This window comes from Heptranchias perlo, chromosome 4, assembly GCF_035084215.1.
Source record: "Heptranchias perlo isolate sHepPer1 chromosome 4, sHepPer1.hap1, whole genome shotgun sequence".
Classification (NCBI taxonomy): domain Eukaryota; kingdom Metazoa; phylum Chordata; class Chondrichthyes; order Hexanchiformes; family Hexanchidae; genus Heptranchias; species Heptranchias perlo.
In genome coordinates, this window is record NC_090328.1 from 95,084,220 (window position 1) to 95,097,981 (window position 13,762).

The following is a 13,762-nucleotide window of genomic DNA, read 5'->3' on the forward strand; positions in this document are numbered from 1 at the left end:
ACAAGTAGCGAGCTGGCTACAAAACAGAAAAGAAAGAGTAGGGGTTAAGGGTAGCTACTCAGACAGGCAAAAGGTGGGAAGTGATGTTCCACAGGGATCGTGCTGAGACCACTGTTGTTCATAATTTACATAAACAATTTGGACTCTGGAATCGGAAGTACAATTTCAAAATTTGCTGATGACACCACTTTGGGGGGTATAGTTAATACTGAAGAAAAATGCGAAAAAATACAAGAAGCCATTAATAAACTTTCAGAATGGGCATGTAATTGAGAAATGAATTGCAATATAGATAAATGTGAGGTGGTGCATTTTGGTAGGAAAATAAGGAGGCCACATGCTGCTTCGATAATAAGAGTCTAAATGTGATAGAGGAGCAAAAGGATCTAAGGGAATAGGTACATAAATCACCAAAAGTAGTGATGCAGGCTAATAAGGCCATTAAAAAAGCAATCTAAGCACTGGGGTTCATTTCTAGAGGGATAGAATTGAAAAGCAGAGAAGTTATGTTAAACTTGTGTAGAACCTTGGTTAGACTACACTTGGAGTACTGCGCACAGTTCTGGTCTTTATATTATGTAAAGGACATAGGGGCATTGGAGAAAGTGCAAAAAAGATTCACAAGGATGATACCGAACTGAGAGGATATAATTATCAGGGAAGGCTGAACAGGCTGGGGCTCTTTTCTCTAGAAAAATGAAGTCTGAGGGGTGACCTGATAGAGGTCTTCAAGATCATGAAAGGGTTTGATTGGGCAGATGTCAAGAAAATATTTCCATCTGTGGGGGAGTCCAAAACTAAAATAAATATAAGATAGTAACTAATAAATCCAATAGGGAATTCAGGAGAAACTTCTTTACCCAAAGAGTGTTAAGAATGTGGAATGCATTACCACAAGGAGTAGTTGAAGCAAATAGCATAGATGCATTTAAGGGGAAGCTAGATAAGCACATGAGGGAGAAAGGAATAGAAAGATTTGCTGATGAAGATGGCCATTGCTTGACACTTGTGTGGCGCAAATGTTACTTGCCACTGTTCAGCCCAAGCCTGGATATTGTCCAGGTCATACCACATGCAGGCATGGACTGCTTCATTAGCTGAGCAATTGCACTGCAGCAACTCGCCAAGGCTTCTTCGACAGCACCTCCCAAACCTGTGACCTCTACCATCTAGAAGGACAAGAGCAGCAGGCACATGGGAACAACACCACCTGCACGTTCCCCTCCAAGTCACACACCATCCCGACTTGGAAATATGTCGCCGTTTCTTCATTGTCGCTGGGTCAAAATCCTGGAACTCCCTTCCTAACAGCACTGTGGGAGAACCGTCACCACACGGACTGCAGCGGTTCAAGAAGGCAGCTCACCACCACCTTCTCGAGGGCAATTAGGGATGGGCAATAAATGCTGGCCTCGCCAGCGACGCCCACATCCCGTGAACGAATAAAAAAAATGGAATTGAACACTGTGCAATCATCAGCAAACATCCCCACTTCTGACTTTATGATGGAGGGAAGGTCATTGATAAAGCAGCATAAGTGCCAAGCAATGGCCACCTTCAACAAGAAAGAATTTAAGCACCTCCACCTTGACATTCAATGGCATTATGATCACCGAATCCCTCACCGTCAACTTCCTGGGGGTCACCATTGACCAGAAATTCAACTGGACCAGCCACATAAATGCCATGGCTACTGGAGCAGGTCAGAGGCTGGGTATTCTGTGGTGAGTGACTCACCTCCTGACTCCACACAGCTTCTCCATCACCTACAAGGCACAGGGAAGGAGTGTGATGGAATACTTTCCATTTGCCTGGATAGGTGCAGCTGCAACAACACTCAAGAAGTTCGACACCATCCAGGACAAAGCAGCCCGCTTGATTGGCACCCCATCCACCACCTTAAACATTCACTCCCTCCACCACTGGCGCACCGTGGCTGCAGTGTATACTATCTACAGGATGCACTGCAGCAACTCACCAAGGCTTCTTCGACAGTACCTCCCAAACCTGCGACCTCTATCACCTAGAATGACAAGTGCAGCAGATGCATGGGAATACCACCGCCTCAATTAACCCTCCAAGTCACACACCATCCTGACTTGGAAATATATCACTGTTCCTTCATTGTCGCTGGTCAAAATCCTGGAACTCCCTACTGTGGGAGTACCTTCACCATACAGATTGCAGCAGTTGAAGAAGGCAGTCACCACCACCTTCTGAAGGGCAACCAAGGATGGGCAATAAAATATGGCTTTGCTAGTGATGCCCATATCCCAAGAATGAATAAAAAAGGGAAGAGTCAGAGATAGACTGTTTAAAGGTGAGGGTATAGTGGGGACTGGAAGTGAAGTTAATGAAATTCTACAGGTAAGAGTGAGAGCGGGGAGAAGCACCCACACAGTCATCAATGTTATGGAGGAAGAGATCAGTGAGGGGGCCTAAATAGAACTGAAACGAGGAACGTTTAATATACCCTATATAAAGACAGGCATAGTTGGGATTCATACATGTTCATGGACTGAACGTCCTGGTGAAGAGGGGCAGTACGTTCTGGTGAGGGATGGAGGTGAAGAGGGGCAGTGCGTTCTGGTGAGGGATGGAGGTGAAGACGGGCAGTACGTTCTGGTGAGGGATGGAGGTGAAGACGGGCAGTACGTTCTGGTGAGGGATGGAGATGAAGAGGGGCTGTGCGTTCTGGTGAGGGATGGAGATGAAGAGGGGCAGTGCGTTCTGATGAAGGATGGAGGTGAAGAGGGGCAGTACATTCTGGTGAAGGATGGAGGGGTTGGGGTCAGTATGTTCTGTTGAGGGATGGACGTATTGGGGTCAGTACATTCTGAGGGATAGAGGTGTAGGAGGACTGAATGTCCTGGTGAGGGATGGAGGTGTGAGGGGACCGTATGTCCTGGTGAGGGATGTAAAAGTGAGGGAAAGGGTCAGACAGGGTGTGCAACATTTTGGGCGGAATTTTAACCCCCCCAGGACGGGCGGGAGAGGGGCGGGGGGGTTAAAATTTCAAAAATCAGAAACCTGACCCCAACCCACTTCCAGTTTTAATGGAGGTGGGTTGGGAGGCAGGTGACTAACCTGCTCTCTGGAGGTGGGTCCATAATTTAAATATTTTAATGAAGCTGCAAATTTTAGCTGGCCGGGTTTCTCAGGTCTCGGGAAACCCGACAGCTGAAGGGAGGTGAGAACGGCCGAATCCAGCAGGTAAATGCCTTTCCAGCACTGCTTATCAGCAAGAGTAAACAATTTTACAACACCAAGTTATAGTCCAGCAATTTTATTTTAAATTCACAAGCTTTCGGAGACTTCCTCCTTCCTCAGGTAAATGTTTCAGGAGCTCCTTGAAGCCTACGCATTTATACATATAGAACAATACATGGTGTTTACAGACTGCCCCTGCAACTGCCCGTTGCCAAGGCAATCACCGTGTTCAGACAGAGAGGTGTCACCTGCAGAACCCCCGAATACACATTCAACAAAAAAACAAACAGGGAAAAAAAACAGAGAAAAAAAACAGAGAGAGGCAGAAACATCCGGAAGGCAGAGAGAGCCAGCAAATGACCCATTATATTAAAAACAGATAACATTATATTAAAAACAGATAACATTATATTAAAAACAGATAACATTTTCTTTCTATGGACCCACGGCAAGGAATCACTAAAGAGACTACACGATAACATCAACAAGTTCCATCCCACCATCAAGCTCACCATGGACTATTCCTCAGAATCAGTTTCTTTCTTGGACACACGAATCTCCATCAAAGACGGGCACCTCAGCACCTCACTCTACCGCAAGCCCACGGACAACCTCACGATGCTCCACTTTTCCAGCTTCCACCCTAACCACGTCAAAGAGGCCATCCCCTATGGACAGGCCCTGCGAATACACAGGGTCTGCTCAGACGAGGAGGAACGCGATGGACACCTACAGACGCTGAAAGACGCCCTAGTAAGAACGGGATATGACGCTCGACTCATCGATCGACAGTTCCGACGGGCCACAGCAAAAAATCGCATAGACCTCCTCAGGAGACTAACACGGGACGCAACCAACAGAGTACCCTTTGTCGTCCAGTACTTCCCCGGAGCGGAGAAACTACGCCATGTTCTCCGCAGCCTTCAACATGTCATCAATGAGGACAAACACCTCGCTATGGCCATCCCCACACCTCCACTACTCGCCTTTAAACAGCCACCCAACCTCAAACAGACCATCGTTCGCAGCAAATTACCTAGCTTTCAAGAGAACAGCGTCCACGACGCCACACAACCCTGCCACGGTAACCTCTGCAAGACATGCCAGATCATCGACACAGATACCACCATCACACGAGAGGACACCACCCACCAGGTGCATGGTTCATACTCCTGTGACTCGGCCAACGTTGTCTACCTCATACGTTGCAGGAAAGGATGCCCCAGAGCATGGTACATTGGCGAGACCATGCAGACGCTGCGACAACGGATGAACGGACACCGCGCAACAATCGCCAAACAGGAGGGTTCCCTCCCAGTCGGGGAACACTTCAGCAGTCATGGACATTCATCCACCGACCTTCGGGTAAGCGTACTCCAAGGCGGCCTTCGAGACACACGACAACGCAAAATCGTCGAGCAGAAATTGATAGCCAAGTTCCGCACCCATGAGGACGGCCTCAACCGGGATCTTGGGTTCATGTCACGCTACACGTTACCCCACCAGCGAACAAATGTTATCTGTTTTTAATATAATGGGTCATTTGCTGGCTCTCTCTGCCTTCCGGATGTTTCTGCCTCTCTCTGTTTTTTTTTTCTCTGTTTTTTTTCCCTGTTTGTTTTTTTGTTGAATGTGTATTCGGGGGTTCTGCAGGTGACACCTCTCTGTCTGAACACGGTGATTGCCTTGGCAACGGGCAGTTGCAGGGGCAGTCTGTAAACACCATGTATTGTTCTATATGTATAAATGCGTAGGCTTCAAGGAGCTCCTGAAACATTTACCTGAGGAAGGAGGAAGTCTCCGAAAGCTTGTGAATTTAAAATAAAATTGCTGGACTATAACTTGGTGTTGTAAAATTGTTTACAATTGTCAACCCCAGTCCATCACCGGCATCTCCACATCATATCAGCAAGAGTGCTTCCCTCCCCACTATCGGCCTCCCTCTCCCGTGATCAGCTGCCCCCCCCGGGATCCGATTTCCCCCCCCACCCCGACCCACGATATCTTCTCAGCCTTTCCGATCTTCCCCCTGGCCTTTCCGATCTCTTCCCCTTGGCCTTTCCGATCACCCCCTGACCTTCGATCATCCCCTGGCCTTACCAGTCTCCCCAAGGCCTTTCCGATCTCTACCTCGGTCCCTCCCTCCTCTCTGCTCCCCGGCTGCGGGCTGGTGCCGCAGGCTTTCCCTCATGGCAGCCGGCCAGTCTCTTAATCTGGCCGGCTGCTGGCTTGGAAACAGAGACAAAAAATGTAAATGAGGCCCTGCTGTTAAATTCGTCAGGGTCTCCAGGTTACCCACATTTCTGTGTTTCCCGGCCGATACGGCACCCCGTCCCATCACCCCCCCACTTCCTCGTAAATATCAGGGCTTTTGTGTGGGAGGGAACTTGAGGCACGGGAGCTACCATTAGATAAAGTTTGTGAAGTTGGGGAGACCAGCAAGGCCAAATTGAGAAATCAATTCTTGAGATGAAGAAGGTTTGGATTGAGGGTTTTAGCAGCAAGGGAGAGAGAGATAAGCAGGAAACGTACTGGTGGTGGAAGAAGGCAGTCTTGGCGATGTGCTAATGTGGAGGATAAAGCTCGGCTTAGGGTTGATCAGAGTGACAAAGTTGCAGATCACAGGATTTAATCTGAGTTGGCAGCTGGGAGATTGATGCAGTCAGATCCAGAGGGACGCAGGGACATGTGGATGTCAGATCGTGGGTAGATGGTGGAGAAGTAGAGTTCGCTGTAGTAACTATACATGTGGAGGCTGAGGGGCAGCACTTAAGTGATGAATAAGAGGGAACCAATGAGGAAGCCCTAGGGTACATGGAGGAGAATGGAACGGACAACAGTGCTGAAGGCAGCAGACAGGGTCTTAGAGAACTAAATATCTATCAATGTAACTGGATTCTTTAACAGGGGTCCAAAATCACTAGAACACACCTCAAAGTGTCTTCCATTAGCACAGTATGTTTAATATCCTAATGATTATTTTATTTTTTATTATTATTAAAATGAGAGACTATACAATCAGCAAAGAGAAGTGTTCACAATGAGTAAAGTTTAATTCAGGACAAATTGCAGATACAGTTTGCTAGGCCAGGGCAGGTTTACAAGAAATTCCCTTTTGTCCAAATCATAAATATGAAGACAAGCAGCAATTCTGATCATCAGATGAAAGGATTCGTTCTCTCTCATTTAAAACAATGGGAGCAGAAAATGCAAATCTCCGTGCTAACTGAAAGGGAAAGTAATCCTACGTGCAACAGCATTCCCAATCTTTTTAAAGGGAGAGCTGGATCCAGAGAAATCACATATGGAGCAATAGTTAAAGGCACAAGTGAATCTCCTTACAAACTCATGCCAATAGCTAATAATAAAACTACACTGTCAAGGACTCTAACTCTGAACCACTCATTCACACTGCAGATCAGATTTAATATACTGATCTGCACTTAATGTGATTCCACATCCAGTATAATTTGTGCATTTGGCACCTTTTTTTCTAAAGCTTGATATACACAACAAATTACAGTCTGACACAAGCTGTACGTTGGAAGGTAGGGGTAGAAAACAGGTGCTATCAGCTTGAATCAAGCTATTTACACAGGAATGATTCAATGAGACAAGTGGCTGGTTTAATATCAGCAGCATGGCTTGTGGTTTGTAGTAACAGTATAGAGAACAGATTTACATTTTCACAGTGTGCTTCAAACAAAATAATAGCAGGCTGTTTTTCAAACTATTAAAAAAAATGAAAATGTACCAAAGTAAATGGCCCAGATTTTCCCGCATCAACATCATAAGTTAGACCGTTACACCCGATCCTCCAGGCAAATTGACGGCAAATTTTACTGGAAAATTGATTTCAAAACACCACTGCGAGGATCATGGTGAATCAGAAGCAGAGCAGCCAATGGTCAGTAAAGGGATTTCGTTTTACGGAAGAGAACTGGGAACTGGATAAGTACTTGAAAGGAAAAAAATTGCAGGGCTACTGGATAGGGCGGGGGAGTGGGACTAGCTGGATTGCTGCTGCATAGAGCCGGCATGGACTCGATGGACCGAATGGCCTCCTTCCGTGCTGTAACCTTTCTATGATAACAGCCTGACAAAGGGTCATCTACCTGAAATGTTAACCCTTGCTGAGTAATTCCAGCATTTTCTGTTTTTATTTCTGATAACAGCCATCTCTGTTTTTCTTCTTTATGGACTTGGTTTGTTAAAAGAAAATCATAAATTATATTGAAGCAGAAACAGAATCTCCAGGTTTACATTGGAAATTGAACAAATTGATCACCAAGGTTCATTTTTTTAAAAATAAAAGCTATTTTGGTTTGTAATCTTCATTGAACTGCTTCACTTTTTTTAAACGTTAAGAAAAAAATCTAAAAGTCAGAATGTTGAGGCTTGCTCCTGCTGCATTTCGTCTATTTGGTCTTATTTGAGTAAGTGAGTAATTACGCATTTCATTTGAGCTGTAAGGTCTATTGAAATCTGAATTTTAAAATAGCAAGTTTATACAGAACGGCCATTAAATTATGTTCTTTGAAGCTGGTTTCAGATTGAACTCTAAAAGGACTGATAAACGTACACCACTTGGTGAATCTGACTCAGTGGTGTTTTATGGATTTTTTTTTACCCGGAACAGCACTTAAAAAAAAGACAATAAAGTACTTTTGAAGCATAGTCACTGTTGTAATGTGACAACAACTTGCATCTATATAGCGCCTTTAATGTAGCAAAACATCTTAAGGTGCTTCACGGAAGTGTAATCAAACAAAAATCATGTTGCTTGAACTTCAGGTATTTTCAGCATCATTTAAAGTCAAAGTCTGATTCAGTGAATGTGTTAAAGTCAATGTCACTCCACTGCCAGGCTGCCAGCTCCATTATTTTTCAGTCTAAGCGGCAGTGGTATGAAAAGTGGCTTAAATGCAGGAAAATGGCGACTGCCTTTGATTTCAATGGGTGGGGGGGGAGCGAGGGTAATGGCAGAATGGCGCAAAGGTACCAGGAAAATATGGAGCGGCACAATTAATGGCTTAAGTGACCTACTCCACAATTGCCTTTTGTGCTGTTCAAGGGTCCCTACGCCATGGATGCATTAAAATGACACAAGTCCCCAGGAAAATCTGCGCCAATAATTTCACAACTGGAAAAGTTTGGGGAAAGTACAATGGTTCTGGAAAGTGTGGCATCACCATTAAAATGGAGCACTGCTACACACTGGGATTGACGCTGATTACATATCGATGCTTCCTGACATCCAGTTTCTTGGTGATGGGTCTGTATCTTAAACTGAAGTTTCTGCCCTCACTATCATCCGTCTCTGCAGCTGCCGGATCAAAGATGTTTTCTCCACTTTGTACCTGAAATACAGCACAGATAGAATTCTTTAATCAAATGGTCAGCATTGAAGGTACACTGATTTTAAAGATGAAGCAAGTTGATAGCTGTCTAAATTCTTAAGTCAAGACATTGGGGGGCAATTTTAACGGTCAGCTGGTTTCAGTTAGCAGAATGAAGTCTCGGCGATTTTAACCATTGGCCGCAAGCCGACTTCCTGCCTGGAAAGGGCGGAAGTAGGTTGGAAGTGGCTCCTAGCCTCCGGAAATTCAGGCAATCCTTGGCTATCAGGAGGGTCTTGCAGAACGGAAATGGTGGGGGGGGGGGGGGGGGGGTGCGCGGAAGAGTAGTCCGGGTATGGGAGGCCTAAACTTTCCTCATGGTGAGGATGGTGAACCTGTGGAATTCTCTACCACAGAAGGCAGTGGAGGCCAAGTCATTAGATGTATTCAAGAAGGAGATGGATATATTTCTTAATGCTAAAGGGATCAAGGGATATGGGGGAAAAAGCGGGAACAGGGTACTGAGTTAGACGATCAGCCATGATCATTTTGAATGACGAAGCAGGCCCGAAGGGCCAAATGGCCTACTTTTGCTCCTATTTTCTATGATTCTATGTTTCTATGTGATCTGAGGGGCACACCTGCTCCTCCTGGCCCCACAAAGGTAAGTAAACAGCTCACTTTGAACCGGCTTTTCTGCTTCGTGATCTTCTTCTTACTTGACTTTACACGGCGGGAAAACCGCAGCAAGTTCCTCGCTTAGATTGCAGTTAAAATCACAGGTGGGGCCCAATGAAGTCATCAGACTCCAATCTGCATATTTAAAGAAGGACCTCATCAGTTTCAGGCAGTTGCCTGCTCAGAAGCGTAGGTTAAAATTGAAGACAGGCAGAACATTCACGAGACATCCTCTCTGGGGAAACGGATGCCTCCCTGGGGAAAGGCAGCCTCCTTGGGGAAAGGCAGCCTCCTTATGCACTGCTGCTCTGAGAAGTGCAGAAACGTTACTCTGGGCTGATAGACTGTGTTGGGAGGGTAAGAATTCTTTTGAACTCGCCTCCATTTCGCTGTCTCCCTCCAGCTGCAGCTCCCTGTGCTCCTTCCACCTGTTGCTGCTGTTCCTCTTCCTCTTGCTAGAAAGATGTCCATTTTAAAAATTGCTTTGCCAGATTCCTGAAGGTTCCACAGCCATTACAATTTTACTTTAAAATGGAGTAAGTTACCAAAATCCACTTTAAACTGCCAGTAAAAGGTCTCATAAACCTTTGCAGAGCAGGTGAGGATTCTTGTAGATTGCTGGAAATGACCCCTCCCGCCCTGTACCGCACATGGTTTGTGGGCGGGCTGAGGAAATAGTGTTGATAGTGCAGATTGATACCAAAATGGCGCTGGGAATCTGATAATGTAATTTGACCCCGATTTGCATACATTCACGATGCTCCCACCTATTTCTGGCAGGAGCGTTGGTTGCGGTCTGTCTAAAAATCGGAACGAGTGGACCTCCAGCAGTAAGTAGGCACTTCTTTCCCTCCAATTTCCATCCCAGTTCCGCCCCATTTACATTTAAAAACAGGGCTGTAGTGAGACAAAATCACCCTAGATGTCTATGGAATAGACTGGTGTTTAAAACATTCTTTTTAAAGTTTGTTTAACAATATTGGTATGAACAATATTGTGACATTACTACAGAGTAATTGGATTTTTTGTAAAAGGGGAGACTAATAATAAAAATATTACCGCAGATGGGTATTTCTGATGTGTTTTTCCTCTTCCTCATTTAGTTTCTGGAGAATTGCTTCTAAAACAGGAAGTTCAAACTTGATATACTGAGCCACCTGTGAGAAGCAATAACAATTACTAGGAGTTAGAATGCAGGGCTTTGAAGTCACTGACGTGCTGAGGATAATCTTGGGGGCTTGTTTCTAAAATCTTACTTACATCAATGCTGATTTCCTCTGCATCTTTGTCCATTAAAAATATTTTCACAATTTTCCGTGATGGCCCATGAAGCAGTCTCTCCCACAATGGGAACGCTGTGCGCTTAAGCTTTTTCTTTTCTGTAAAATGTTTTATGATTCGATGAGATGCAGCATAGATGCTACAAATGGCCAGATTACACTCTGACATTATTATCTGTATCATTATAAATATATCAATTAATTGGTTAAAACACAAATATGTCACAAATCGATAACCACAAATAGAGCACGGTCATTCCTATTAATTAATTATTTCACTGCGAGTCAAGTAAGACTTGAGACACAGGTACTGTAAATCTCTGACAGCAGGAAATGGATCCAATTAATGAGCTGGCTGATATAACTGCAGAAAAATAAAGGGCCGATTCCCAGATTGGACCCTCCTGTCCTGCGAGGAGTGGCACTCACAGGAGTACCAGCTGGAAAATGGTGGGCGGAAATCAGGGCGTCTCAGCCTGCGATTCCCCGACCAACACTCCCTGGGAGCGACAGTCAGGGTATCAGCCCTTAAGGTTTTGCAGGCTCGGTCTTGTTAGTAATGGGGCATTTGCTTAGCTCATCATATCTGACTCCGGCAGCTTTTACACTGAGAGCCAAACTGCACATGTCAAAGTAAGATCATGCATTTATAGAGCTTCTCTTCACGTCCTCAAGACTTCCCAAAGTGCTTCACATCCAATAAATTACTTTGAAATGCAACCAGTGTAATTATGTTGACGCATGTAGAGGCCAATTTGCACACAGCAAGGTCCCAGAACCCATAACGAGATGAGCGGCTGGGTAATATGTGTTTGGCCGAAGTGGGGAGTGTTGGCCAAGACACTAGGAAACTCTCTGCTCTTCTTCCAATAGCTTCATGGGATCTTCATCATCCACCTAACCAGAAACACGGGACGGGGAGGATTTTAATATGGAGTGAGTTTAAAGCAGGAAACCTCTCTGGCAGCCTCCCATTTTACACCCTCTGTAAACTTGATCTCATCCAAAACTCTACTGCCCGTAACCTAACTCGCACCAAGTCCTGTTCACCCAGTGCCCCTGTGCTCACTCCCAGTCCGGCAAAGCCTCGATTTTAAAATTCTCATCCACGTTTTCAAATCTCTCCATGGCCTCGCCCGATTCTATCTCTGTAACCTCCTCCAGCCTGACAACCCTCCGAGATCTCTGGGCTGCTCCAATTATGGCCTCTTGCGCATCCCCGATTTCCTTCACTCCACCATTGGTAGCCATGCCTTCAGCTGCCTAGGCCCTAAGTTATGCAATTCCCTCCCTAAACCTCTCTGCCTCTCTATCCTCCTTTAAGTTGCTACTTAAAACCCACCTCTTTGACCAAGCTTTTGTGACTTGGTGTCAAATTTTATCTGATAACGCTCCTGAGAAGCGCCTTGGGATGTTTTACCACGTTAAAGGCGCTATATAAATTCTTGTTGTTGTTAATTTCCCGCCCAGCAGAGGCAGCAGGAGGTGACTGTGATTTTAACTCCGGGCCTCATTTAAATACCAGCGGTCTATTTCCCACCTGGAACGTGTAAGAAGCGGTTGCAGGGCAGCTGCCGGGAGGTGAAGATTGCGAGGCCTTTGGCTGCCTGCCGGCTTCCAGGTAAATGGCGGGTCGGGGGTTTCAGGAGAGAAGGGAGGGAGTGGGGAGTCCGCAGCAGTGAGACCGCAACTTTCCTTGTGGGGATTGGTGGAGCCCTCCACCCCATCCTGGTCCCACAGAGGAAAGTTTTGGATTTACCTGAAGGGCCTCTTCTGTCTGCAGACCTGCTTCTGCCGAGTGGGAAAGCTGCAGCGGTTTCCCCACTCAGGCCCTGGTTAAAACCACATCGGGGGCCTACTGACATAATAGGACCCTGATTTGCATAAATTTATGAGGCTGCCACCTGCTTTAGACGGCGTCTCATCCGCCTGCAAAACCCTGCAGGTTGACATCGGAAACGGTCGGGATCTGAACGGGTAAGTAACCTGCTCGTTTTTAAACTGTTCACCGATCCAATTTCCGCAGGGTGGGTAGGATTAAAATTAAAATGAAAATTGACTCTGGGTCCTTGGTTTAACTCCTCGCCCATATATTTGCACTCACTCAGTAGTGCTCTGAAGTGTCAGTCCAGATTATGTGCTTAAGGCCTGGAATGAGGCCTGAACCCACAGTCTTTTCACTGAGACGTGAATGATCTGCCAACTGAGCTTAGCTTGCACTTGAGAGCAATGAACACACGGTTCACACGGTTAAGAATTTGACTGAAGATTGCACGACGCACTGTCTGAAACTCACATGCTTTATTTGGGTGAGTGCCATGGTTTTTTTGGTCAGCCCATTAGATGAGGCGCCACAAGGAAGGGAGGAGTTCCATTTTAGAGAAAATAAATATTGGGGGTTAAATTGGGCCGTGTTGCACCTGTTGTGTAGGCGCTACAGACTCCTAAGCCCCGAAAATGGCATCCGCGATGTGGTGCACAATTCCAGCGTGATGTGCGCAGGATGCCATCTTGGTAAAGGTGGCTGCGCTCATGCACCTAATGAACGCCAACAGCATGTAAAGTAGGGAGATTATGACGTAGATCAGTGTGCAACGCTGATTTGAAGCAGTCGGCACCAATTTCGAACATCCCGCTCCAGCCTATGCACTGTCCTAACCTCGCACAACTAAACAGGATTTAAAGGGCATGAAGGACCCTCCACCAGCGCTATTTAAAGGGATCATGCAGGAGTTACAGGTTAGTTGTGTGATCAGTTATTCTGGCTGCTGGTACAATTGTAGGTGTTTGTGAAAGTTTCCTATACTTGGAGAAAGTTGCAATATTATATAGAGTGTGGTCTGAGTGGTCTTAAAGTTAGAGGCATTTAAAATAGTGCGCTGAACAATGTTGCTTCCAGACATGGGTAGCCTGCTAGGGCTTCCTCTGGGAATTGAACATGAATGGGAGCATGCAGAGAAGCCATGCTGAGCAGGACAAGCAAGTAGAAAAGGGAGGAGGAGGAAGAGATGGAGGAGGATGTGGAGGAGGAGGAGAAGGAATTGCAGCAGGAAGTGGAGGAAGAGGCAGGGAGGCAATAAGGTAGACAGGCCCTGTCTGTCAGGGCTCTGCATAATCAGATTATGAATGAGAGAAACCAGTAACCTCAAAGACACCTTTCTATTCACTAACAGTCCCACACTCCTTAACTTTCCACTCCCACATGGCCATCAAATCGTCCTTATGATTACACATTGCTTCCTCCCTTAGCTAATC

The 13,762-nt window shown here is 45.9% G+C and overlaps 1 protein-coding gene across 2 annotated transcripts in view; it reads right to left on the reverse strand.

Annotated features, from left to right (window-relative positions):
• Positions 1-6,242: 6,242 nt before the first annotated feature.
• rassf6 (Ras association domain family member 6) overlaps positions 6,243-13,762 on the reverse strand; it is a 56,642-nt gene continuing 49,122 nt past the window's right edge. For both annotated transcript variants that reach the window (XM_067983340.1, XM_067983339.1), the window contains 3 exons: positions 10,488-10,606; positions 10,287-10,384; positions 6,243-8,570 (listed from right to left, as the gene is read on the reverse strand). In XM_067983340.1, coding sequence (XP_067839441.1) covers positions 8,495-8,570; positions 10,287-10,384; positions 10,488-10,606 — 293 coding nt within the window. In that variant the 3' untranslated portion in view covers positions 6,243-8,494. The remainder of the gene's footprint in view (positions 8,571-10,286; positions 10,385-10,487; positions 10,607-13,762) is intronic.